At 39.9% G+C, this 25,597-nt stretch overlaps 1 protein-coding gene across 3 annotated transcripts in view; it reads right to left on the minus strand.

The window, feature by feature from the left end:
• LPAR1 (lysophosphatidic acid receptor 1) overlaps positions 1-25,597 on the minus strand; it is a 136,774-nt gene that overhangs the window by 51,306 nt on the left and 59,871 nt on the right. For all 3 annotated transcript variants that reach the window (XM_036022044.1, XM_036022043.1, XM_028520110.2), the window contains exon 2: positions 22,586-22,745. In XM_036022044.1, coding sequence (XP_035877937.1) covers positions 22,586-22,630 — 45 coding nt within the window. In that variant the 5' untranslated portion in view covers positions 22,631-22,745. The remainder of the gene's footprint in view (positions 1-22,585; positions 22,746-25,597) is intronic.

Below are 25,597 nucleotides of genomic sequence, written 5' to 3' on the forward strand. Positions count from 1 at the left end.
GGTCACTACGGATCAAAGCTTCTCTGCCAAAAGCCAGCATTTGCTGCTCGACATTCCTGTGGGCAGCACTGCCCACCCCCACGACGCCTTCTCCCCAGAATAGTGCTCGTCAACCCATCTATGATGTTTGAGAGCTTTTTTCTTTTTGGAGGGCATAAGAAATGTCACCTAATAGAACGACCAAAGAGCAGCTGACACTTTGACACTGTTTGACAAAAAGTGAGGTATACTTAAAGTCATATCATTCAAAATGTAGAGTGATAAACAATGTATCGTGTGTTTTCTTATTTTTCAATGTCATCAACTAGAATATATTTGCTTACTATTTATACCTTACTTGAATCCAAAAAGGATTCAGGAAGTTTGTAATAGAATAATATAGGTAGTCATTAAACTATTAAAACAAGGTTAGAAAATAAAATGAATGTGGAGAAATCAGAAAATTACACATCACATACAGTGAATCACTTTTCCTGAAGCTTCAGGTTTATTTGAGACTCCTAGAATCAGAAAATATTTCTTGAAGGCAGTTCACATATTAACTTTTTCTTTGTGGTGTGCATGCACGGCATTTAATCAATCACTTAGCAAATGTGACAGGCTTAACCACTATTTTTAAAATTACTTTTCTACTTTTCAATTACAGTGGACGTTCTAATATTAGATTAGTTTCAGATGTGCAGCAGACTTAACCACTGTTTTAGACCAAATATTCTACTGAAGACCCACAGGTTATGCATAAATGTTTACCCAACCCTGAAAGTTCCAAAACGGTAGGAAACGCTTATTAAATGGTCAGTCTTTTAACTCCTCCAGACATCTACAGCCTCTGTTCTCATTTAGACCTAATGGCTTTTCGATCATGCTTCTATCATGACACATACTATGTTGCATAATTACTTATAGCTTAACGTGTCTGTTCCTTAAAGAGATCAGAGTCCAGGGGAGGAGGGAAGACCTTGTCTTACACATGCAGGTCTCGTACGTTCCTTGAACAGAACCTCATTCACTGGAGATCTGAGAATGTGGCTTGTAGTGTTCCATTCCACCCGAATCTTGCCATTACTCTGGTTGGCAAGAAAATCTAATTTTCCTGCCTTTCCATTCCTTGACCTCCCCTCTGATGACCTTCTGTTTCATTACACCGTATCTGCTCTCTCCCACGGCCACACCCTGGACTTTGTCACCATCAGAACTGCCTCCCTTTGGAAATAATTAATTTTTACATTCTAAATACTCACCACCACATTTTCCATTCTTCCAAATTTCTCATTTTTATATCACTTCTTTGAAGTCCTCTATTTCCTTAAGCATTCTATTTCTCCCCCAGTGGATTGCCCCCCTTTATCCAACTCACATTCCATAGTATATCCTTTCAACAGCTTTGTCACTAACACAGGAATACATTATCTTCCTGAAACTTTCAAGTCAGATGTCCTTCAGAATTCGAATTTTTTCTGGTTGCAAGACTAGTTACACAGCACATAATCAATATATGATATACCATCCTGGTCAAAAATTGAGACAGCACTCCATAATCATACACATTAATTTCTAAAGCAAACACAGTATTGTAAACATTAAATTTGATAAAGGTTATAAATAGCCTCCTATCTGTCTACTCAGAGCTGGTTTAGCCACTGAGTTATGACAGATTTTTACAGTTGTCATACCCTGTTGAAGTTTCTACTTTCAGATAAGGAAGCAGAGACCTTTATCCTTTAATCTACTCACCCCACTGGATTGCATAACGATGTCTTACAACAACATCAGTTTTGGGTGAGTGAAATTGATTGCTACTTTCATGCCTACATCAAGGCTACTGAGAAGGGTCAGGGAAAATATCATCTCTGGCAGATTGATTCCGGTAGAAATTCATGATGTCTGTCTTTCACCGAGACTTCAGTACCAAAAGAAACCGGATTATCTCTTAATTATTATTCTATTTCTTCTCTACAGTGATTATTTTAAACTCACCTACTGTTCTCTTTTGAGCCCCATCTTCCCCTCTCTCCCTCAGCAGTTGACAAAGGAGAACAGGAGAATCATCAGATGTGAACTCCTTCACCGTTCTCCCACCAAAAAGACAAATTATCCATTCAAGAATCCATCCTTTCCCCCTCTTCTGTTACAATGGAAAAGGTGTACCCCGCCAGCCACGTGTTCTGAATCCCATCCACTCCTACCAAGTCCAGAAACTTGTTCCACAGTTGCTTTCTCTCCCCTCCTTGTATCTTCAATTTTCTCCCAATTCTTCTCTCTCCTCCCCTGAATCTTTCTCTATCCACATTCAAGTTCAGTATCTGCCATCTTTTTTTAAAAAAAAGAAGTTCACATGACTTCATATTTACCTTCTGCCCTTGATTATTTTTCTCTTTCATGGAAAATGCTCTCTAATTTCTCAATTAGCTATAGGATGCCTGCTACTCCCACCCCTCCATCAAATCCGCTCTAGTCACATTCCTAAGTTACACCAATCTTATGGCTGTTCCAATGGAAAATGCTCAGTCCTCACCTTGCTGACCTCCTCAGAGCATGAGATATGTGACTGAGAGGCTCTTCTTAGAAATTTCTCTATTTGGCTTTCATAAGATCATACTCTTCAGGGTTTTGATCCCTCCCTCTGGCTGTCCTTCTCAGTCATTTCCTTGGATTCCTCATACTCTGTGCAATATTAACGCTTTTACACTATTGATGCTCTCATTCAACACAATTTCATTGAGTTTTCTAATATGTCATCCAAGATTTCAACTATCTTACATATCCCAAATGCTCTCATAGCTGCATATTCAACCCATGCTTCTTTCCTGAGCTCTAGGCAAATACCAAGTTGCCTCCTGGTATCTCTAACTGACTGCCCCATAAGTAGTTCCATCTCCGTGTGCAAAACCAAGCTCAAACTCATAATCTTCCTCATGACCCCCAACGACTTCTTCCCAGGTTCTCTATTCCAGAGACTAGAAAACTGCCACCTTTCCAGTGGTCTGAGTGCTAAACCTTGGAATTCCTCCTCTTCCCCTCATCCTCATCACTTCATCAATAACCCAATCCTGTAGCTTCTCCTTCCTAAGTATCTGCTCAAGCTGTCTACTGTTCCATTCTCATGGCCACAGCATTAATACTACACTGGTTTCCGAAATGCTCTTTCTACCCAACACCAATCTCTTCTTCAGTGACCTTCCTAAAAGACCAAGTTGACCAAGATGTTCTCCTACTGGAAATGCTTCATTGGCTTACAAGTGCACTTAAGATGAAAATCTAAACTCATCCACCACCTAATCGGGCCTCCCTTGCTTCTCCAGACTCAACTCAAGCTATCAATGAATTAAAACCCTCTGCTTCAGCTATAGTTAGTGTGCTGTGCTCTCTTGCACATCTGGTTCTCAGCATCAGTAAGTACAGTGGTTTTCTGCATCAGAATCACCTACAGGGTTTGTAAAACACAGTTTTATGGCCACATCCTGAGAATTTCTGATTTAATAGATCTCAGGTGGAGCCCTAGGTGAAGCTGATGGTACTGGTCCAGGGACCATGGGCCCTGGAGCATTCTTCCCCCAATCTCACCATGTACTCCTCCTCATGTATCAGTTGGGGTGTTACTCTTCCTAGTCATTCTTCCTAGACCTTCTCACATCTAGGTGAGGTGTTTTCTGTCACAGTTCCCTGTATTACTCCTGTGACAACACCAACCACACTATACAATAACTGCTTAATTATCTATTGACACCTCTCCACACTAGGCTATAAATCCTATGAGGGCAAACATTCTAGCTTTCTCCTTTATTTTTGTACAGCATCCAATGGTTAGACACTTTAGATGCTAAATATATATTGATCATATTAATAAACTAAAGCTAGTTCCAATAAATGTTTACAGTTTACAAGTTTCCTCTCTGCAGAGGATGTATAAAAAATTATAAATATAAACACAAAACTCTGTTCTTTTAGCCCCATAACCATTTACATTCTCTGAACAGACATTTTTATTTTATTTATTTTTTTCATTTTTTTAGAGAGAGTAGAAGAGAGGAAGAAACAGAGGGAGAGAAACATCGATGAGAAAGAGAAACATCTGTTGGTTGCCTCTCACATACACCCCAACCAGAGATCAAACCCACAGTGTAAGCATGTGCCCTCACCAGGAATCGAACTGGCGACCTTTCACTTTGCAGGATGATGGCCAACCAACTGAGCCACGCTGGTCGGGACTGGTTAAAGACATTTTTAAATCAAACATGAAGCATGTAGAATTTCATAGCACTCCAACTTCTGAATGCCAACAAAGTCAAGCAATTATATGTGTAGCTTCTTTGCTCTTTCCGAAGTTAAAAAAAAAAACAAAAACTATACAGTTAAGGCTAAGAAAACAAAGTACAACTTTTTTCTTTTTAAGCCACAATATGCTAAGATGAATAAAACTGACAAGTGTTCTCTAATGGTGCCCCATACATTTACTCAATAAATGGCATGTAACTCCATCCTATGCTATCTCTTGCTCTCAAAAATTAAGCAGTGACACCACAAAAACCATACTATATTTAATGATACAGCTTATGTGATTTATTGAACCTCAGTTTTATCATCTGTGAAATGAGGAAATTAGACTAAATGATATATAAGGTCTGTTTCAGATTTAAAATTCTATATGAAGAATTCTGAGTAAGAACTCTATAGCTCATAAAAATTGCCAGCTAAATATGAAAACAGTAAAACATAGACCAGAAATTAAAAATGGTGATGGTAGAATATACCTGGGAAAAAGTCAGGGAGTTTCAGCTAAATGTAGTACAATAGGACTGAATTGAAATAATTAAATCTCTCCTACACCTACAAAAAGCAGGTCTGGCACATACGGGAAGGAGACCCCGGCAGAGCCTCTAATAGGAGCCAGAGGGTTGCATGAATGGGTTCTCTTACTTCTTTAGGGCCCGATGGATTTAGGCAAAAACCCACATCAAGCTCTGGGACAATCCAATTCAACTATGATCCCTATAAATCACTAAGGTAGTTATGGCCATAATGATACAGCAAACAGAAAAAGTACGTATTTCATTATCTAATAGTCTTGGAAATCAGAAGTCCAAAGTCTGTCTCACTAGACTAAAATGCCAAGGTTTGGGTGGGGCTGTTGTCTTTTCCAGAGTCTCTAGACAATTTTTCTTGTGTTTTCCAGCTTCTACAGACTACTCACATTCCTCGGCCTCTGGACTCCTCCATCTCCAAGGCCAGCACTGGCCAGTCGAGTCCTTCTCACATTATATCATTCTAGCACTGACTTTTCTTCCTCCCTCTTGCACATTTAAGTCTCTTTTTTATTACACTGAGGCATCCAGATAACCTAGGATAACTTCCCCCTTTCAAATCTTTAATCACATCTGAAAAGTCCCTTTTCCTATGTAAGGTAGCATAGTTACCAGTTGTAGAGACTAAATCTTGGAAAGCCATTATTGCTCCCACCAAAGAGATGAAAACAATTTCTGAATTAAAAATAGCAATTTAAGCTATGAAATACAAGTATAGAAATTCCAGAAAACTGAAATGGCAAATAGAAGCCATACTTAACAAATTCCCTCACCACTCAGAGAAGAAGGTCAGAGATGACAAGAATAAAAGAAAAGAAGATACATGTAGGAAAAAAAAAATCTTGGTATTCTAGGAACACAAGAAAGAGTAGGACAGAACTAATGTAATACAACTAAAACATAAGATAAGTTATTGCTTAAGAAGAAAGATCCATCTCATAGGGAGAGAAAGGAGAGGGTAAAGGGGGATAAATGGTGACTGAAGGGCACTTGACTTTGGGTGGTGAACATACAAGTACAATATACAGTTGATGTATGTTTTTGAAAGATTTTGTTTATTTATTTTTAGAGAGAGGGAAAAGGAAGGAGAAAGAAAGGGAAAAACAGTGTGTGGTTGCCTCTCACACACCCCCTACTGGGGACCTGGCCCGCAACCTAGGCATGTGCCCTGACTGGGAATCGAACCAGCAACTCTTTGGTTCTCAGGGCCACGCTCAATCCACTGAGATACACCAGCCAGGGCTCAGATGATGTATTATAAAACTGTATACCTGAAATCTGTGTAAACTCAATGAAACTAATGTCACCCCAATAAACTCAATGAAAACCTTTTGTAAAAAAGAAGACCTCAGATTACCATTGAAGTTTATATAAATTACAAAAGAGTCAATTACAAGGAAGTAAAATTTAAATATAACTTGCTTAGATGTTGGAATCTCAAGGGTAAAGTTAAAAATCCTAATAGTATAAAAAAATAAACAAAAAGCAAACAAGTCAAACATCTAGGGAGAGAGAGAGAACAGGATATCACCAAGTCTCTGCTGCAGAATTCCAAAGGACAGAAGAAGAGCAATCAAACTGCACTAATAAGCAAAACAGAGACAGACTCCTAGATGGAGAGCAGATAACAGCTGGGGGCGGGGAGGGGGAGGTCAAGGGTGGAGGGACTGGGCAAAAAGGAAAAGGGACTCATGGGCATGGACAACAGTGTAGTGACTGCTGGGGGGAGGGGTATATAAGGGGACTAAATGGTAATGGAAAAAAATACAAGAAAGATTAAATTTTAAAAATCTCCATTATTTGGAGAAAATGTGGGAGATCCATAAATTCCAAAGCCAAGGACTGTACACTGATGTTCTCACACATGGATGGTAAAGAACATGGCCCCAAGGATGTCAGAGCTCGGGAAGCACATCGTACACATTTTCTTCCTAAGGAAAATACAAATGTAACTAAGCCATGAGAAAAGTAAAAACAAAATGAAATAAAGTAAAAACACTGGCAGCAAGCCTCAAAAACCCACAAGACATATGGGTCTAAGTAATTGCCTTTCATATGGTTACAAAACTTAAAGCAGTATCAGAAATAATTCTTGAAAGTATAATTACAAATTAATAATTTAATAATAATCTGAGATTTAAATCATTGTATGAATAAGAACTTGAAATTAAGGAAATAGAAATATGTAAATACTTGTTAATTTTTTATTACTCAGATAAGAATCAAAACACACTATTTAAATTATAACAATAATTTTCTTTTTTAAAAAACTCCTCACTCAAGGATATGTTTATTGATTTGAGAAAGAGAGAGAGAGATAGAGACATTAATGTGAGAGAGAAATGTTGATGGGTTGCCTCCCACCCACACCCTGACAGGGGATTGAACCACAGCCCAAGGATGTGCCCTGACCAGGGCTCGAACTCGCAACCTTTTTGTGTACAGGACAACGCTGCAACCAACTGAGCCACTCGAGGGCTGCAAGAAAAATTTTCAGAAATAAATTTAAATATGATGATTCAAAAAATATCAAATTGAGCAATTAATATACTAAAGTAGGATGGCTACTTTTCATATTACTGGAAATAAAGAGTGAAAATAGGGGGAAAAGAGAAACAATGTACAGAATGACAATTTTGTAAAATTTATATAGGTAAGACTGCAAACAATATTTTTTCTTCTTTAGACATGTAATATTAATTGCAGGAAATTTAGGGAAAAACAAATATATAATCAGACAAAACTCAATAAATACTTTGTTAGGTTTATTATTCAAAATCCAAATCACTGTAATTAGAAATCTCTCCAATAAGTTACAGAAATACACCCTGCCCAAGGAACAAAGATGTAAATAAAACAGGATTAACCCAAAATTAAATTGTCCTCAAAACTAAAAAGAGAAGTCCACATTCATGCCCTTTTCACATTCACCAATTACATCTCAGGATGCCGGGTCACTGGCTGCTCTACGGAACAGATGGTCCACATCTCAGAAATTTACCTCCCCCTGTCACGTGACCTCCAGAGAAGTCATAACAAATCTGCCAGGCCCCCACTCAAAGAGGCACAGGGGCTGTTCATCTTCACCGCGCACTCCATTTGTTCATTCGCACATTCGCAAGCGCCTGTGGAATGCCAGGTATGGGCGTGCTGCGGCACTGCCGTCCGCCTTCCAGGGTGGCCAAACGATGCACCTGAGCACCTGCGGTGGGGCCGCTCACAGTCCGTCCGTCCGCTGTGTTGTCCATTCTCCTCAGAGACAATCACATATTCATTAGCAGAGTGGGGGAGGGAACAGCTGGCACAGGCTCACGGGCTGGCAATTAAACCTATGTGACTTAGTAAGCACTTAGATAAGAATGTAAATATGCACTCCACTGTCATTCCAAAAGGAAGATTTTAATCTATGCTGGATGAAGGACCAGTAATAAGACACAAATCAAGCCTTCTCACTTTCCCACTTAGGTTAAGTACAGCAATAGAGTGGGTGAGGACTTCCTCCTGATGCTGATGCTCACCAGCTAATTTGGCCTCCAGTAAGTCTCACACATGCTCCGAGTGCCAACTCTCTCCTTTGTAAAGCCAGGTATGAGTCTTCTCACAGGCTTCTTCAGTTCTGGCTCTTAAATCTAAAATAACCAGACCTTTCATACATTTGCTTCCCCACCCCCCAAAAAAGGCCTAGGAGAGAGACAGCATAGAATTAAATGCCATTAAGTCCCTATTAACAAGAAAAAGAATTCCCACCCTTTTTATAGCCTCAAATTAGAAACAATTTAAAAAGTAGAATAATTTGCCACTAGAACTAGAAAATGGGCCACAAAACAAAGCTGATTCCCACTAAAAATGTTTAAAAGCTAGAATCCTTAAAATTGCTGAAGAATTTTAGTAGTTACGTAACTACTAGATTTTTAAGGGTTATCTGAAAAAGTGCGTAAGATGTCACTTCTTAGAAAGTAACAGTGTGTACGAGTATGACGCACGGGGTGGGGTGAAAGCAGGTTTACAGTTATAAGTGCACAAAACACAGTTAATAAAGCTATTGAAATAATCACGACCTGCGTGTCCTTTTCCATACGAACTACTGCAAAGCTACTTTTGCCCCAGTTTGTACACACATGTAAAAAGGAACTATAGGAAACAAATGATAAATCAATGAAAATACTTTGTATTTTTTTTACAGCCCCTTGTAACAGGCTGAGATAAAGCGGGGAACACCACACTTGTCAAATTTCCAAAGAGAGAGAGAGTTTTGACTTGGTCCCAAGAGGAAGGAATGAAAGAATTCGTTGAACATACAAAGACATGCTGGAGAAAAAGATAAGCCTTCTAAATGCCCTGCTGAGCTCAAAGGTTATAGGCTCAAGGTTATAGGCTCCTCTGGCAGCAGGCTGTCAGATTACGAAAACAGAGTGTTAAATATTATTGGGAAAAGATGAGTCCTTGGCCTTGACTGAGGCAATGACTTAAAACTGACATCCAATCATGGAGCTAGTAGTTTTGAAGGCCTCCCTATCAGTAAAAGAATAGATCATCATCATCATCATCTATCTACCCATTTGCACTAAGGAAAAGAAGAGAGTTTGTCTATTTTAGCTGAAGATCCAGGCTGGAAAATGAATAAAAGACTCCCTTCAGAAATCATGATCCTGATCCTATAAATGGACCTGAAGTTATTCTGCCAAGTCTGAGAACCCACAAAAGGAGAAAGTGACACAAACTGTGGTCCTGAGCTTGTGATGTCCCCACCCCCTCCCACTCTGCCGGCACTAGCAAGCATCAGAACTCTCCCGAGGACCCGACCTCAGCGAAGCCATGCGGCGGCCTCTCAGCTCAGCCCCACTGCGGATGAACTTACCATCCGAAGGAACTGGGCGCAGGAGGGAAATCACGCATGAGAATCGGCACAACAGTCCACGGCAGGATCAGAGCCAAGGTGTGAGACCAAACTGAACCGACTGAGTTTCTGTATCCCCCTTTTTCCACTTCAGCTAGTTCAAGAGTTACATTTTACTCTCAAGCAACTGACTTCCACTTGTTTTGAAACTGACCTGAAATTACCTAGTACTACAGTTTTGATTTTATATTTTCAAAGTACTTTTTATATTTGATTTTACGTTAGATTATCATTGTGTGAAGCCAGCATAGCCAGGGTGCAAGAAGAAAAGTAAAGAGTAAAATAAATAGCCAATATTATTTAAGAACATAATATGCATTACGTATTATATATTATATTATTGTATATCATATCATATCATATATTATATTATATTATTATATATCATATCATATATTATATTATATACATATTATATATAAATATAATATGTATCATAGTGACTAAATAGGCTTTATACTGAAATACAAAGATGAATGCAAACATTTTAAAATGTGGTAATATAATTCACCACATGAACAAATTCAGGGAAATAAAATAGCCAGTTCATGCCAACAGACATGGAAATGCATTTGGTAAATACGAATTACCTTTCATGATAATTTGACAATCCAGGATTACAAGGGAACTTCCTTAATTTTGATTAAAAAAAAGTGTATGGCAATTGTGATATTTGATGGAAGCAGTCCCTTTTAAAACAAAAACAAAACAAAGTTGACTTAATCATCAGTGGCTTTTAGGATATACTGGTGATGATGGCAAAAACACAAAAAAGGGAGAGGATTCGAAAAAAGAAAAAACTTATGGTTTTCCACACAGGATATAATCAGTTACATATATGCTGTAATATAGTCTATAAACAAACTTCATTAAAAGAACTTAACAAATGTGTTGGATTAAATGTTGAGCTACATGAATCAACTGTGTTCTTAGAGGAAACACCAGAAAAATATTTCTAAGTATATTTTATTGATTATGCTATTATAGTTGTCCCATTTTTTCTCTCCTTTGTCCCCCTCTGCCCAGCACCCCAGTCCCTCCAGCAATCCCCCCCTTAGTTCATGTCCATGGGTTGTACATACAAGTTCTTCAGCTTCTCCATTTCCTATACTATCCTTAACCTTCCCCCTGTCTGTTTTGTACCTACCAGTTATGCTGCTGATTCCCTGTGCCTTTTTTCCCACCCTCTCCCCTCCCCTCCCTGCTGACAAGCCTCCATGTGGTTTGTTTTAAAGTATTATTTCAAGAAAAACATATTGACAACAACAAAAGCTCTAATGTATCTAAGAATAAGTCCAACTATTCAAAAACTTACAAGAAAACCTAAATAAATGAAGAAGGAAAATGTTTCCTGAGCAGAGAAAGATGTGGGGTCAATCTTCCCAAAATCAATTTCTAAATTTAATGTGACAAAATGAAAATTCCAAGAGTTTTCCATGAAGCTTGACACACGCCCTGAACTGTGATATGGAAGGAAGCACGGAAGAACCAGAGTATCCGAGATCAGCTCACTGGGGCGACCAAGAACTAGAGGCCCCACGGAAAAGCACATGTTACCTTAAGGTGGTAGCAGAAAAGATATTGTGACACTGGTACAGAAATACGTGAATAAGCCGATGGAATAGAATAGAGAGCCAAAAACACGCACTTCTATGGCAACTTGATACGACACATGGGCTTTACCCATCAATGAGGAAAATGGCATAACTGGTCATCTATATGAAAAAAATAAAATAAATTGCATATCTATGCCACATCATACACAGAAGAAATTAACTTCAGGTGATATAAAGACATATAAAAATAAAAAAAATTATAACTTGTGAATAAGGGGATTTTCTAAACAAGACCAAAACATTGACAAAATCTGATTAATTAAAAATTCCATACATCTGTGCTACAAAAGGTTTTGTAGTCACTGAAAAGCTGAAGACTAGTAGAAAGTTTGACAATGCACATTAAAAAGGCTTAGTTTATACAGTGAAATGAAAAGACCTTCTGCAAATCAAAAAGAAAAAGCCAAACAATTCAACAGTAGATACAGGCAAAGATGGGGGCAGGCAATTCACAGATGAGCAAACCGGATTGCCGACAATCACATGAACAGATAATTACCATTCCAGGGAATCAGAGAAAATTAAATACAAACCATAGCCAGATCCAATTCATTTTTTGATCAGGATAGCAAAAAGTATGGAAATATCAAGTGGTGGTGAGGACCGCCATATAATGCTGATGGGAGTAAAATTTAGTGCAACTACCTTGAAAAACAGTTTGGCAGAAATCACTAAAGTTGGTCATGCTCATACACACGACTGAAAGAGTGTAACTAGAAAAATTCCCATGCGTGCCACAGGAGACAGGCATAACAATTTTCACTGCCCCTTTTTTCCAATACCAACATATTAGAAGCAACGTGAATATTCGCCAGTTGGAGAATGAGTAAATGGCAATATAACCAGAAAGGCAGACTATAAAGCAGTTAAAATAAACCAAGTAAAGCTTTAGGTTCACTGATGACCACGGCAATTTGCACAAGTATACATGCGAGACTTGTATGCAATGTTTACAAATGTAAGCACTATACAGGAATGTTGAACATTTGCAGCAACACATGCACTGTTTATATTTTCCCACATATGTACATATCCATACACATGCATGTGGGGAGGTGATAAATATCAATTTATGGTCTGGGCTAAGAGAGAATTAATAAACTCGGACAGTACCAGGTCTCCAACTTTATTCATTTATTTGTTGAAGTCCCAAATTGTGAAGCAATTACATCAAAATGTTTAAATTTTACAAAGCTAGGTAATAGATATATGACTGTATTATAGTTCTCTTTGCCCTTTTCTGTATGTTTGACATATTTCTTTTTTTTAAGATTTAATTTATTTATTTTTAGAGAGGGAAGGGAGAGAGAGAAAGACAGAGACAGACAGACAGACAGACAGACATCAATGTGCGGTTGCTAGGGGCCATGGCCTGCAACCCAGGCATGGGCCCTGACTGGGAATCGGACCTGTGACACTTTGGTTTGCAGCCTGCACTCAATCCACTGAGCTACACCAGCCAGGGCGACATATTTCTTTAAAAACACCTAATTTAATCTGAGTCACAGCAAATGGTTCTGTTGCCAACAAAAGACAGAGGGGAAGGAAGCAGAGGGCGAGAGAAGCGGCAGGCACTATTGCTACACTTCGCCAGGTCCAAAGAATGATTCATGGATAAAAACTGAAATAAGTGATGATGCTTCGCTTACATTTTCTATTTCTTGGGAGGCAATAAAGAATATGGGGAGATAACATTGCAGATTTATAGTGGCTGAAAGCTTAGGCCTTAGAACCAGTGAGACCTGAGTTCAAATCCCACTCATGTAGTTTACTAATCCGACCCCAGTGAATTATGCAACACTCCCCTCTCAGGAGGTAGTTTCCTCACCTACAAAATGGAGAGGAAAACATCACCTCCTTTTGAGGACTGAGTGCTGATTACTCTTTCTGTAACATTTGTTCTCCTGAAACGTTCAAATCACATGACTCAGAAGGCTGGAACCTCCATACACCAAATACTATCTCTAAAATGCAGCTTTCTTGAACTCACTGATCAATACAATATAACGAAATAAGTCATTGTATGAAGAAAATGAAGTTATTTTCCATTAGCCCATTTTCTCTCATAGGCGAATAGCTGAATATGTTTCTTTATTATCTTGATTCAATTTTTTTACAATGATGTGTGTGTGTGTGCGTGTGTGCACGTGAAGTTGGTGGCTAGGCTCTCTATTTCTTCTACTGGTTTCTTCTAACCCCACACAAATACCACATTGCCTTGTTTTTCCCACCTAGTTCTTCTTCAAGATTATAGTGGCTATTTCTGACCTTTTGCATTTTGGGTCTCAAAATTTTTTTGGAATGTTTATCATGGTTGCATTTAATCTATAGATGCATTTTCAGAGAACTGACATCAAATCAATAACCTTACAATCCATAGACATAGTATCTATTTAAGTTAACTTTAATACCTATTAATAACATTTCATAAATAATCTCAAATAATTCTTACATTTACTTTATTATTAGAATTATTCTAAACCACTCAATACTTTGGGGGGTAATTTACTCATCTAAGTTACTAAAATATAACTGACATGTAACATCGTATTAGTTGTATGTGTTCAATTTTTAAAAGACTAGGATTGTATACTCATTTAAGTTTTTCTTTATTCTGCTACTTATACTTATTGTACTCTTTTTTTCTTACAAACAGCTTGTTTATGCCTTTTCCCCATAACTAGCTTAGAGGAAAGCAATAAAATGTACAACCAAAAAAGGCAGCATTTAATATTTTAAATATTTAAAGCAATTTATTTTTAATAATTTCAATGGAAAAATCATTCAAAAAATCCTAATAAGAACGAATGTATATTCCTGATTACGACTGAGTTAAACATCATGGTGTAACTAAATCTATAATCCTTATAGATTCCCTGATCCTTGTATCTTTTTTTTTTTCCACCATCACAGAGTTGAATTTCTATCCACAGATTCAGTGGTGCCCCACTTTACCAAGCTAATCTTTTTTTTTTTAAGATTTTATTTATTTATTTATTTTAGAGAGGGAAGGGAGGGGAGAAAGAGAGAGAGAGAGAAACATCAATGTGCAGTTGCTGGGGGCCGTGGCCTGCAACCCAGGCATGTGCCCTGACTGGGAATCGAACATGCGATGCTTTGGTTCGCAGACCAGAGCTATGCCAGCCAGGGCTCCAAGCTAATCTTGAGGTAGACAGTGGGCTGACAGGCAATTGAGCCTCTCCATATTGATATGTCTCCCAGAGGTGAGATCTATGCACCCCCTTCCCTGGGACTGCTGAGTCCTAAGTTCTTACTGGTCATCCACACACAATACAGTGTGTCAGAGTAAGCCCTAAACACAGGCTTTAGGGGTGGGATTCTTCCGGGGTCCTCCCCTCCATTGTTTTTGCCAGGTTACCCCAGTAACCTGGGGTCAACCACAATTGAGTTAATGCTAAATAGAGTTCTAGATATGCAAAGCCCTTAGAGTTGCCCAGACCTGAAGCCAGATGAATATCTCTTCCTTCCAGGCCTGAACTAAGGCTCTAAAACCTCCTTAAACTGGCTGGTGGAGATTCACCTAAGGACACACATTCTGAAATCAGGCAGCTACCAAGTTCACCAACTACCACACCTTACCCCTCTCCCTGCAGGACTGGCACTCTGGCTCTCAAACACTGTCCACATCTTTGAAAGTTGCTTAATTGCCAACCTAGCGCTCCAAGAACTAACCCACTTCATGGTCTTTTCTTAAGCATCCTGTCTGCTGCTAAAGAGCAGATATCAACCGCTATCAATTCTGTTCCAGCCTGAGCCTGACTAGGACAATCAGGGATAAGTGGGATAAGTGTAAGGAAAGGGCAGTTCTTTAAGTGATGCTAGGCCATTACCAAATGGCAGTATCATCACAGAGCCAACAGTCTCATTACAGCAAGGTACAGTTCTCGAAAGATGTCAATCCCCCAGGCCCTATTATTATGACCTCCTCAGCTGGTTAGAGGAGCAGGGCGTTGTCCCGCCTACATAATGGAGAGAAAAACATCACCTCCTTTTAAGGACTGAGTACTGATTACTCTTTCTGTAACATTTGTTCTCCTGAAACGTTCAGATCACATGAGTCAGAAGGCACCCACCTTAGTGTTTATTCACTAAGAATAAGCACTGAGAAAAGCTGCACCAGAAGGTGAAAGAGAACTCGCCGGAGAAGATAGGAGTGGGGAGAGGAAGCCAGGAGGCAAACAGCGCCATGATGGGCAGTAAGAGAGAGAGGGCCACATCCCTTTGCAGGATAAACAGGTAGCTCCATTAATCTTTAAAGACTAAGCAGTTAGAAAGAAAAAGAAACAAATGTGAAAGGTCACATTTGTGGTCGACCCTAGGTACCCCGGGATCATTTTGTTTTATGAATAGCAAACCGAAAATGTGCCCTCAGATTCTGAAACGTGATACCCTCTCAAACTTTATCTGAATGTATAAACACAGAAGAGGGCATAGATGAATTCACACTGCAACATGAGAACGAATTTAACTTCTAATGGAAACACAGTTCGAGACGGAGTTAAGTCAGAAATTTCAATGTTTATCTCTACATGCATTTATTCCTGGCAATACATTGAAGTTTTCCGTAGAGTGTTTATCTAACTTGGCGTTCCTTTGATGGATATTCTGGCATACTGCATAGGCACCCCATACACACAGGCCACGTGAGGAGGTAACTACTTTCTCCCTGTAAAGAGCTCCCAGAACAATGACGAGGACAAGGAACGAACTAACATGTGGCAGGTATCTATTTAGAGGCTGACACTGTACAGAGCACTTAGCAGATATTTTGCCATGTAAACCCATGAGCACAGGGAGTATTATTTGAATTCTAGAGATTCAAACAAATGAAGTTAAAAGAGTATTGAAGAATCTCCCAGCTAGGAGATTTGAACCCAAACCCACCTGGATCAAAGCCCACCTAGATCTTCTCTTTTCTCAGGGTCATGGTCGGTGAGGCCAGACCACGCTACGTCTCATTGCATAGCACTGGAAACATGCTTCAGACTGCAATTAATGGCTCCCACTTTAATCTAAAAGAAAGCACTAGCGATCAGCCTTGCCCTGACTTGGCAGCCATCTGTGTGGGTCTCGTGTTTTTATTCATCTGTGGTGAAATATTCTGGTTAATATTTCAGTCTATTTCCTCACTTAGAGAATAAATGGGGAAACACTATTCAAACCTTTAAAACATCATGGAACAGTTTTAAGCTGAACAGTAAACTAATCTAATCGATGTTTTTAAAGGATGACATAATATATCAACTACAAAAACACTTTTTAGAAAAATGATTGGGGGAAATCCAAATATAAGTGAGTATAAAATGACATTAGAGAGTTTTAAAAATTTTCTAAGGATAATGATGGCACTGTAATGGCTATATAAGTGAATTATGTCTTAGAGATTGATGTATAAAGGCTGAGATAAGATGACACATGTCGAAGATTTGCTTTAAAATACTCCATCCCCCCCAAATGGAAGAAAACAAATTAAGTAAGGCAAAATGTTAATAATCGTTGAATCTAGGTGGTGGCTATATTGGGCTTCATTATATTATTCTTGTTATCTTCATAAATGTTTGAAAGCTGCCATAATACAAAGTTCTTGAGAAAAAAAAGTATTTCGATCTCGAAATCACAACCTATTTAATATTGAATTCAATTGCTTTAATCCACAAGTATCCACTTTCTAATGTCAGAATTAAAACCTCTGAAACATAGACTTTGGAAATACTATGAATTCTGTTCAGATAACCTGTTGGTAACGATGTTCAAAAGACCTGTTTTCCAAGAGACAATAAATGGAAATTTAATTGTGTTATATCAGAACACGGGGTAAGAACTACAGAAACAATTCTGTTGTTTAAGACATTAAAAATCTGCTCAAATTCATGTCTTGAATGAAAGCTACGGGAAATCTTGTAGGAACTTGGAGAAATCAAAATGTTCTTGTTTCCTTGCATTAAAACCAAGATAGCCACTTCATAAATGACAGGCAGAATGAAATACCTTGCAAAAAAAAAAAAACGCTGATAGAAAAGAATCCTTCCTAACTGGAATCACAGGTTTGAGATCTGAATACCTTTGAAGTTTTCAAACAACTTTGCTGGTCTCTAATACCAGACCTAGATTTGAGAGAGGCCAACCCACTCCTTCATGTACTGAACTATTGACCCTTCCATTCAAAAGAAAAATAAAACTTTTAATCCATCTTCTACCCACAGTAACTCGATGAACCACAATTAAAGTAATTCTCAACACAGTTCTAGAAACAGAAAACAGTCATTAAGAGTGGCAGGTTTTTTGGTGTCCTATCCCACCTCCCCACCCCCTCCACCACATCCACAGGGTAGAACACGTTCATTTAACCAAATGAGCACGTTCCTGTCTGCAAACACCCCCGGAGCTTCCTCTGGGTAAGGAAGCTCTTTATCAGCGTCTGGACTAACAGAACTATAAATCACTCACACACACAACCTTCCTGCTGCTGCTAGTCCAGTTTCGCCTCACTATTCATCCTGCTTCGTAAGACCAAGGTGCTCCCGGGGCATGAGAAAACAAAAATCCATCTTACAGTGTAGGCGGGGAGTGGCGCAGGGAATACAAACTTGCCCCACTTCAAAGCACAAGGCATATCTTTCACTAACTAAATAGCAATCCCAGCAGGAGTGACAATGAACGCTTTCTTCCCTATTATTGTTTCAAACAATCACAAGCTATTTGTTCATATTAATTAGTTTATATCTAGTAGTTGGCAGCCTTGATAAGAAAAATGCTCTTTGTTACCAGATGAATAAGAGTAACAAACAAAACCAAAAGCTCTTTTTTTTAAAACTGTTGTTTTTGCCTTAGCAAAGAATTTTTGCCTTAGAAAAGAATCGTCAGGACTTTCACACTTGAACATGGGCTTATCTTTACACCGGTCCCTGAATTCACTCTGAAAGAATGCAATTGATGTGCCAGACAATACCAGGCTGAGCTGATTGAGTGAACTGCTTGTTTCGCCTTGTCTAAGGGAGAGGCTATATTTAAATTACTTTTACCTTCTCTGAATCTGGGGAAAACTTGGTAATAGGAGAGAAAACATCAATGCAGGTTTAGGGGCAAGGACACGTCAGCGTTGGACTAAAACTTGACTGCACAGATCACATGTGAGATTTGACATATGATCAATCAGGAGGCCCGTTGTCAACCAGAGGATCCTGGGAAACAAGTGACCCAATGGTCTGCATGTCTCCAGAAGAGTAAGCTGCCTCTCCCTGTGACCTAATACCCCAGTTTACAGCTGACACCTTCCAAGTGGATTTGAGTTCCCCCAACAATCACAGGCTACTACTGTTCCCCACATGTGGTAAGAATAATGGAGCTCACTATCTTGGTTGAGATTAATTAATGAGCTTTTTCAACAAAATTGTTAAAAGTCACCCTGGCCAGTGTGGCTCAGTTGGTTGGAGTGTCATCCCATAGATTGAAAGGTGGCTGGTTCAATTCCTGGGCGGGGCACACACCCAGGTTGTGGTTTGGTCCCCGGTCAGGGTGCACGGGAGACGCAGCCAATTGATGTTCCTCTCTTGCGTTTATCACATCAATGTCTGTCTGTCAGTCTGTTTCCCTCTCTCCCTCTCTCTCAAAAACAACGAAAAAATCTCCTCACTGGGGATAAAATAAAATGTTTTAATTGTCAAAAGTCAGGGTTTAAACTCAGGTCTAAGAATTAAAAGCTACATGGGCTTCTTTGAGATTAAATTTCTTCATGTGGCTTGCCAGGCCCTGCAAAATCTTCTCCAACCTCATAACCTAACCTATCTGCCTCCTCTACAACCAGAAGTATGCTGATAAATACATAACAATAGACTCTTAGGGGCGAAGGACTGTGTTTGCCAGTTTCCATGATGTAAATACTCCACCCTGGCTGATGTCAAGCTGCAAGCATGAAGTCAATGGGCTCACTGAATTCCTGCAAACTTAACAACCAGATTTGTCAGCTGGCAGAGCTGGCTCTAGCACATTACTTACAACTTCATGCCTCTCCATACTGCAACTACCCTGAACTAATATGCAAATACTGTGCCCTCGCTCACATTGGAACATTAGACATTCACACAGGCTATTTCCTCTTCTTTACCAGAATCGCTCATACTCTGGTTCATAAGATTCCAGCCCAGGGTCTTCCTTCTAGAGGCCTTCACTGATCCTGCAAAGCTTTCCTGGGTTCTCCTCTTTGCTCCTAGAGCCCTGAGACTTCCTGTATCACAGCTTTTGTGACACAGCATTGCAGTTTTCTGTTTCCTTATCTGTCTACCTCCTACTGCATTTCTGAGCTCTGGCAGGGCAAAGGCCTTGTTTATCTTATTTATTCTTGTATCCCCGGGTCTGCCACAGTGCTCGCTAAATAATCATGCTTAGATATATTAAGAATACATACCAACCTTAGCTGGTGTGGTACAGTGGATTGAGTGCCAACCTGCAAATCAAAGGGTCACCGGTTCGATTCCCAGTCAGGGCATATGCCTGGGTTTCGGGCCAGGTCCCCACTAGGGGACACATGAGAGGCAACCACACATTGATGTTTCTCTCCTTCTCTTTCTCCCTCCCTTCCCCTCTCTAAAACAAATAAACAAAATCTTAAAAAAGAAAAAATATGTACTAGATACTATTCTAAGTTTTACACACATGATCCACTTCCATCCTTTAAACAACCCTGTGAAGTTGGCTTTATTATTACTGTGCTCATTTTCCAGACTAGGAAATGGGGGCACCGAGAGGAGGAAACCTCTCTCCCCCACCCCTGTCTCCTGTGTGCTCCGTTACTAAATGCTGTGGCCAGGGCTTTTTTCCCCACTGGTGACTCTCAAGCAGAGTGCTTTAATTAAATTTAAATTCTCCCTATGAGGGAAATTAAATACAAAAGAATAAGATTTCTTCAGGTAGGGTTAACCTTTGGAAGGATTTCCCATCTCCCAAGCACCAATGTTTGCCCTCTTGGAAGCAATAGTATTTCCTTTTACAATGTCTATTCTATTAGACCTTTCTCTGTGCATTTACATTAATGTACCATATGTTTATCTCTAAAAGCGTATGGTCTTATTTTACAGTTTTAGTATCTTCCTGTAAGTATTATTCTGCATCTTGCTTTCTTTGCCCTCCATCAGATATCTTGGGGACTCACAGCTAGGTTGTGATATACAGAGAAGGCAAAAGTAGGTTTACAGTTGTACGAAAAATAATACAATGAATAATAATGCGAGAATAAACTCTGTGTTTTGCATACTCACAACTGTAAACCTACTTTTGCCCTCTCTGTGTATTTATCATTTTTTTAACTGCTGCACGGTATTTAAATCATATCAATATGCCTAAATGTATTCAGTCCTCCCACTATTGTGTATTCAGAAAGTTTTTTTATTTCTTGGCCTTCAACTAAGACTTCAGTGAATCTCTTTATGCACGTCTCCTTGGGCTCACGCATGAGTGTTTTTCTAATGCAGACACCAAGATGGGAATGGGGTATGTGCCAAAGTATATAACTTTAATAGATACTGTCAAATTATCCTCCAGAGTGACTGATACCAATTTATTTCCCCACAGAGAATTTACAGGGATACACATTTCCCCACGCGTCTATATTGACCGTGACCTGTTTCCACCTTGGGTGGTGCTAAACATTTTAATGAAATGACTCATTTGAAAATATATTACTCACCGGCTGATAGGAGCTAGTGCCAAAGGGAAGGTGTGTAGATAAGGTGATGCTGTTGGAAGTGCTGACAAATGACGGCAGCAAGACCGGGATGCTGGAGTGCCTTGTCCAGGCAACCTGTACAGGGCCTAACTTCACAAAAGGCTAAGAATAGTCCCCGCGCGGGAACAGCTGCAGTGCCCTTTGCAACGGTGACCTCAGACAGCAGGCACCAAATCCTTTTCCCCAGTCACCAAGTCACTCAGGCACCAAAAACACCACTGAGGGCGATGGAAACCAAACCCCCAGAGTGAATGAAGTGTTGCAAAGACAATGGTCCATTTGCCAGAAAGAGAAATACACATACTGGAGGTAATACTAAACACCCTGGAAAGTAGCACTAAAAGCTTTAAAATGTTAAAAAAAAAAAAAAGCAAGGAATTTATCTATAAGATAAAATCCCAAGGCCTCTTAAAAGATTTTTAAAAAGCATAATAAATAATAGTAAAAATGCTCCTTTCTCCTGCTCCTTCTTTCTTTCCCTCCCTTACGATTACTAACAGCCCTCCCCCTCGTTTGAAATACATGCAAAATATAGTAGCTTGTAAAATAATACAAAAAAAATTGTGGAATGACTTTCTATATCATCAAGATTCAAGTTGCAACCAAAACAGCTCTTTCTCAAAAGTCAGCCTTTTTCTCTAGCCTTGGTCTAAAAAGGGGCAGTCATGAATGAGATGGGAGGTCACACTCTAGAAGGAGGAGGAGATGAAGGAAGAGCAAACAGGAAACTACTGCGTACCTACTACGTGTTCTGTATGTATTCTGGCATTTAAACCATAAAGCCATCCTGTGAAGTGTGATCACAGAAGAAATTGAAGCTGAGCGAGGTCAGCAGGACTCAGCCTCCTCATCCAGTAATATCAGGATGTGAATCCAGGCCTAACGACTCCAAAGGTTCCCTCCCCATGGAGACCCTCTGCCTGCTGAAACTGACCGAGTCCGGTTAGTGCCCGGACAGATCAGATGGTGAAGTAACCTGAACAATGGCAGTGTTCCTGCCGTATTACTGTTCTTCACTGGACAGAAAAGCTAGCTCATATTACTGTTCAGACGTTTCTAGAATTGCATTTTCTTCTCTAAGTTACTACACCTACTTGGCAAAATAATAGTAATGAGTATAGGAGGAGAACAATGAGACAGCAGTCAGAAAACTTGTTGTAAGATTACATCTGTTCTGAGAAATTTCATTAAACCCTGAAAAAAAAAACAAGAAAGGAAAAGCAGCAGGATGCACTTCAGACTGGCTTGATTTGGAATTGGATGCCTCCAGTAACAGCCAAACAGCCTCAGCACTGGAAACCACGGCCCCTACAGACAGGGATCAGCTCCCTGGAATCACTTGCGCATTGTTCCAGCTGCTCCTTGAACAAAACAGCGCCTCGCTCACAGAAGCGCTAGTATCCAAATATCCACCAAATTGTAATTACGATATACGTGATCCCCAGAGTCAAACACACTTTCCGAAGCTCCATGTCAATATTCGGAAAACTATGATTAGCTCAAACCTGTGATGGCTGGAATCACTTACCTGGGGCTGTGAAATTACAGGGGAGGCAGTAGAGGCAGCGGCCATGGCGGCTCTGCGGTTGTGGGCAGTGACCGGGCCCCAGCACTACGGCGCCAGACACAGGAGTCAAACTCTCGTGGTTGCTGATCAGATCGTAGTCATGCTAGGAAAAGCTGTGCACCTGGAAAAGAACAGGAGAACCCACAGTTAGCCTAAGAGGACCGCCACATGGGAGTGGAGTGCCATTTGCCAGAGGCAGCAAATATCCCTGATACTGAATGCCAACTACTACCTTTAATAGAAAGAGGAAACCAGGAGAGAGAATCTAACATCTCATCGTCAAGATTTGTGTGCCTTGCCTCCAAATCAAGTTAAGTTGGTGTATTTCCGTAAGTCTGAATCCAACTCTGCAGGCTAGCTAGATATTTGGGGAAGGCAGTTGTGAAGTTGGGGAGAAGGGCCAGGGTGAGAAGCCATCCTGTCTTTAAGCAATAAGGAAATTGAGTGACGTACAATTGAGGACTGAGAGTGTATATACAAAGGGGTGAAGAGAATAATACCCTCAGGTGTCAGAGAGATCATCCCTGCCCATTAGCAGATGAAAACACTGAGGGCTGGAGGAGGGAAGGGACTAAAGTCATACATTTGGTTAATGGCAGAACCAGCTCAAGAGCAACAACCATTTCGGTCCAGTGGGAAACAGAAGAACATGAACTGTTCCGTTTCCTCCAGTAACGTAGTTACCACTTTCAAGGTTAAAGAAAGGCAAAGCACCCTAAAGTTACAGGAGTCAGTCACAGGGATGAGTCAGGTACTGGGGGAGGAGGTGTATGAAGAAAAGTACATTTTTTTAAAGAAGGTAATGGTTTTCTTTTTTAAGATTTTATTTATTTATTTTTAGAGAGAAAAGGGAGGGAGAAAGAGAGAGAGAGAGAAACATCAATGTGCGGATGCTGGGGGACATGGCCTGCAACCCAGGCATGTGTCCTGACTGGGAATCGAACCGGCGATGCTTTGGTTCGCAGCCCGGGCTCAAACCACTGAGCTATGCCAGCCAGGGCTGAAAAGTACATTTTTAAAATCCCCTGACATCCTCAAAGAGAGGATGCTTGATAAGCACAAAATATAACTAAACCTTTCATTATTAATATGTTAAATTCCCTCCAGTTAAGCATGGCCCAAATTCTGCCAAAAGATTGTCATTGTTTTCATGTTGCAATTTAGTCCAGAAGAGAACATTTTTTTCACCAGTGTTCAGGTGTAATAAACATTATTGAATTGTGCACAAATATGCTGCATTAATGCTTAAATCATTAAGTTGTCCCTCACTATAAAAAAGAATTTTTTTAAATTCTTCTATTTTGCCTTGGCTGGTGTGGCTTAGTGGATTGAGTGCCCAACTGCGAAGCAAAGGGTCACCAGTTCGATTCCCAGTCAGAGCACAAGGGTTGTGGGCTAGATCCCTAGTAGGGGGCACATAAGAGGCAACCACACACTGATCTTTCTCTTCTTCTATTTCTCCCTGCCTTCCCCTCTCTCTACAAATAAAATCTTTTCAAAAATTCTTCTACTTTAAGAATTTTTTTTATTTTTAGGCTGTTTTCATACCACCTAACAAAAGCCTTTTATTCAAAAGCTATTTGTTGAGCATTTACAGTGAATTGAGGGTATAATGAATAAAAGTGACCCACCCCCTGTCTTCAGGAAGCTTTTATCTATAAATATGCTTTCTAATTTCACCAGCATGCAAGATGATATCTGAGTACTTTTAAATTATTAATATTTTTAATAATAATGAAAGCAATGAACTAGGATCACAAGATTCAAGTTTTGAGCAGTAGTAACAGGAAGCTGGATGCTTAATCCAAGTCTTCTGGCCCCACATCCACTGGCATGACCCTGTATTAGCTGGATGATGCTGAGCAAGTCACATGACCTCAGAACATTTTCCTAAGAAATAATCTAGGTCTGGCAGCAACTATGAACTTCACATTTTGATTTGCATCCTGTTTTTAGGTATTCCCCCTCACACTGTAGTTTCCATTGTTTCAGGGGTGTCCAACCTGCGGCTCAGGACAGCCATGGATGCAGCCCAAGACAAAATCATAAATTTACTTGAAACCTTTTTTTGCTGATCAGTTTTCATTCCTGTTTGTGTGTTTAATGTGTGGCCCAAGGCAACTCTTCTTCTTCCAGTGTGGCCCAGAGACACCCAAAGGTTGGACACCCCTGCTTAGGTTTAAAATGTTTAGAACTGTGGCACCCTCCTTCCTACTTGCTTCCCTCTCCTAGAATAACAATGTTTATTAAGAAATAAGAAGTAAAGCTGTCAAGGTGTTTTGGTGTAACAGTCAACACAAAATTCATAGGTGCCCTGCGAAAGCATGGATGTTCTCCTTAGATACAGTTTGGGGGTTGGGGGAGACCTAGTGTTTATCGCACCGTGGACTGAAATGAACAGCCCAGCAGAACGAACGGTGGGGACATGTGTGTTGGATTGTCCTTCCCCCCTCACAATGGCCGCCGCAGCGTGCAGTGGACTCTGAGAAAATGACAGGGCCCCAAGGTGCACTGTTTCATGCTGAACTTGCTCCTGCCATCATTCTGTTCCCACCTCAACTTCTTTATTTTCCTCTTTCCTTCTTATCATGTGTTTATAATTCACATTACCCTGCTCCATCCTAGGTAGGGTAGGGTACACAGATGGTCGTACACATGACAACCAAAATATGCAACAAGCAGGTGAGATTCCACTCTTAAAGACTCACCCTGTGTGCTCAGATTCAATATCTATCACTTCTGCCAAGCTCAGTCATTCAGCAATATAACCTTCGTATAGGGTGGGGCAAAGGTAGATTTACAGTTGTTCGTATGGAAAATGCAATGATTAATAAATGATAATACAAGAAAAAAATCTCCGTTTCATGTACTCGCAGCTGTAAACCTACTTTTGCCGCCCCCTGTATTCAGAGTACAAAGAGTTACCCAAAAGGTGCATCCTGGGCACCTGGCCAGGAGTCAGGAAAGCGATGT

This window comes from Phyllostomus discolor, chromosome 3 (assembly GCF_004126475.2).
Source record: "Phyllostomus discolor isolate MPI-MPIP mPhyDis1 chromosome 3, mPhyDis1.pri.v3, whole genome shotgun sequence".
Lineage (NCBI taxonomy): Eukaryota > Metazoa > Chordata > Mammalia > Chiroptera > Phyllostomidae > Phyllostomus > Phyllostomus discolor.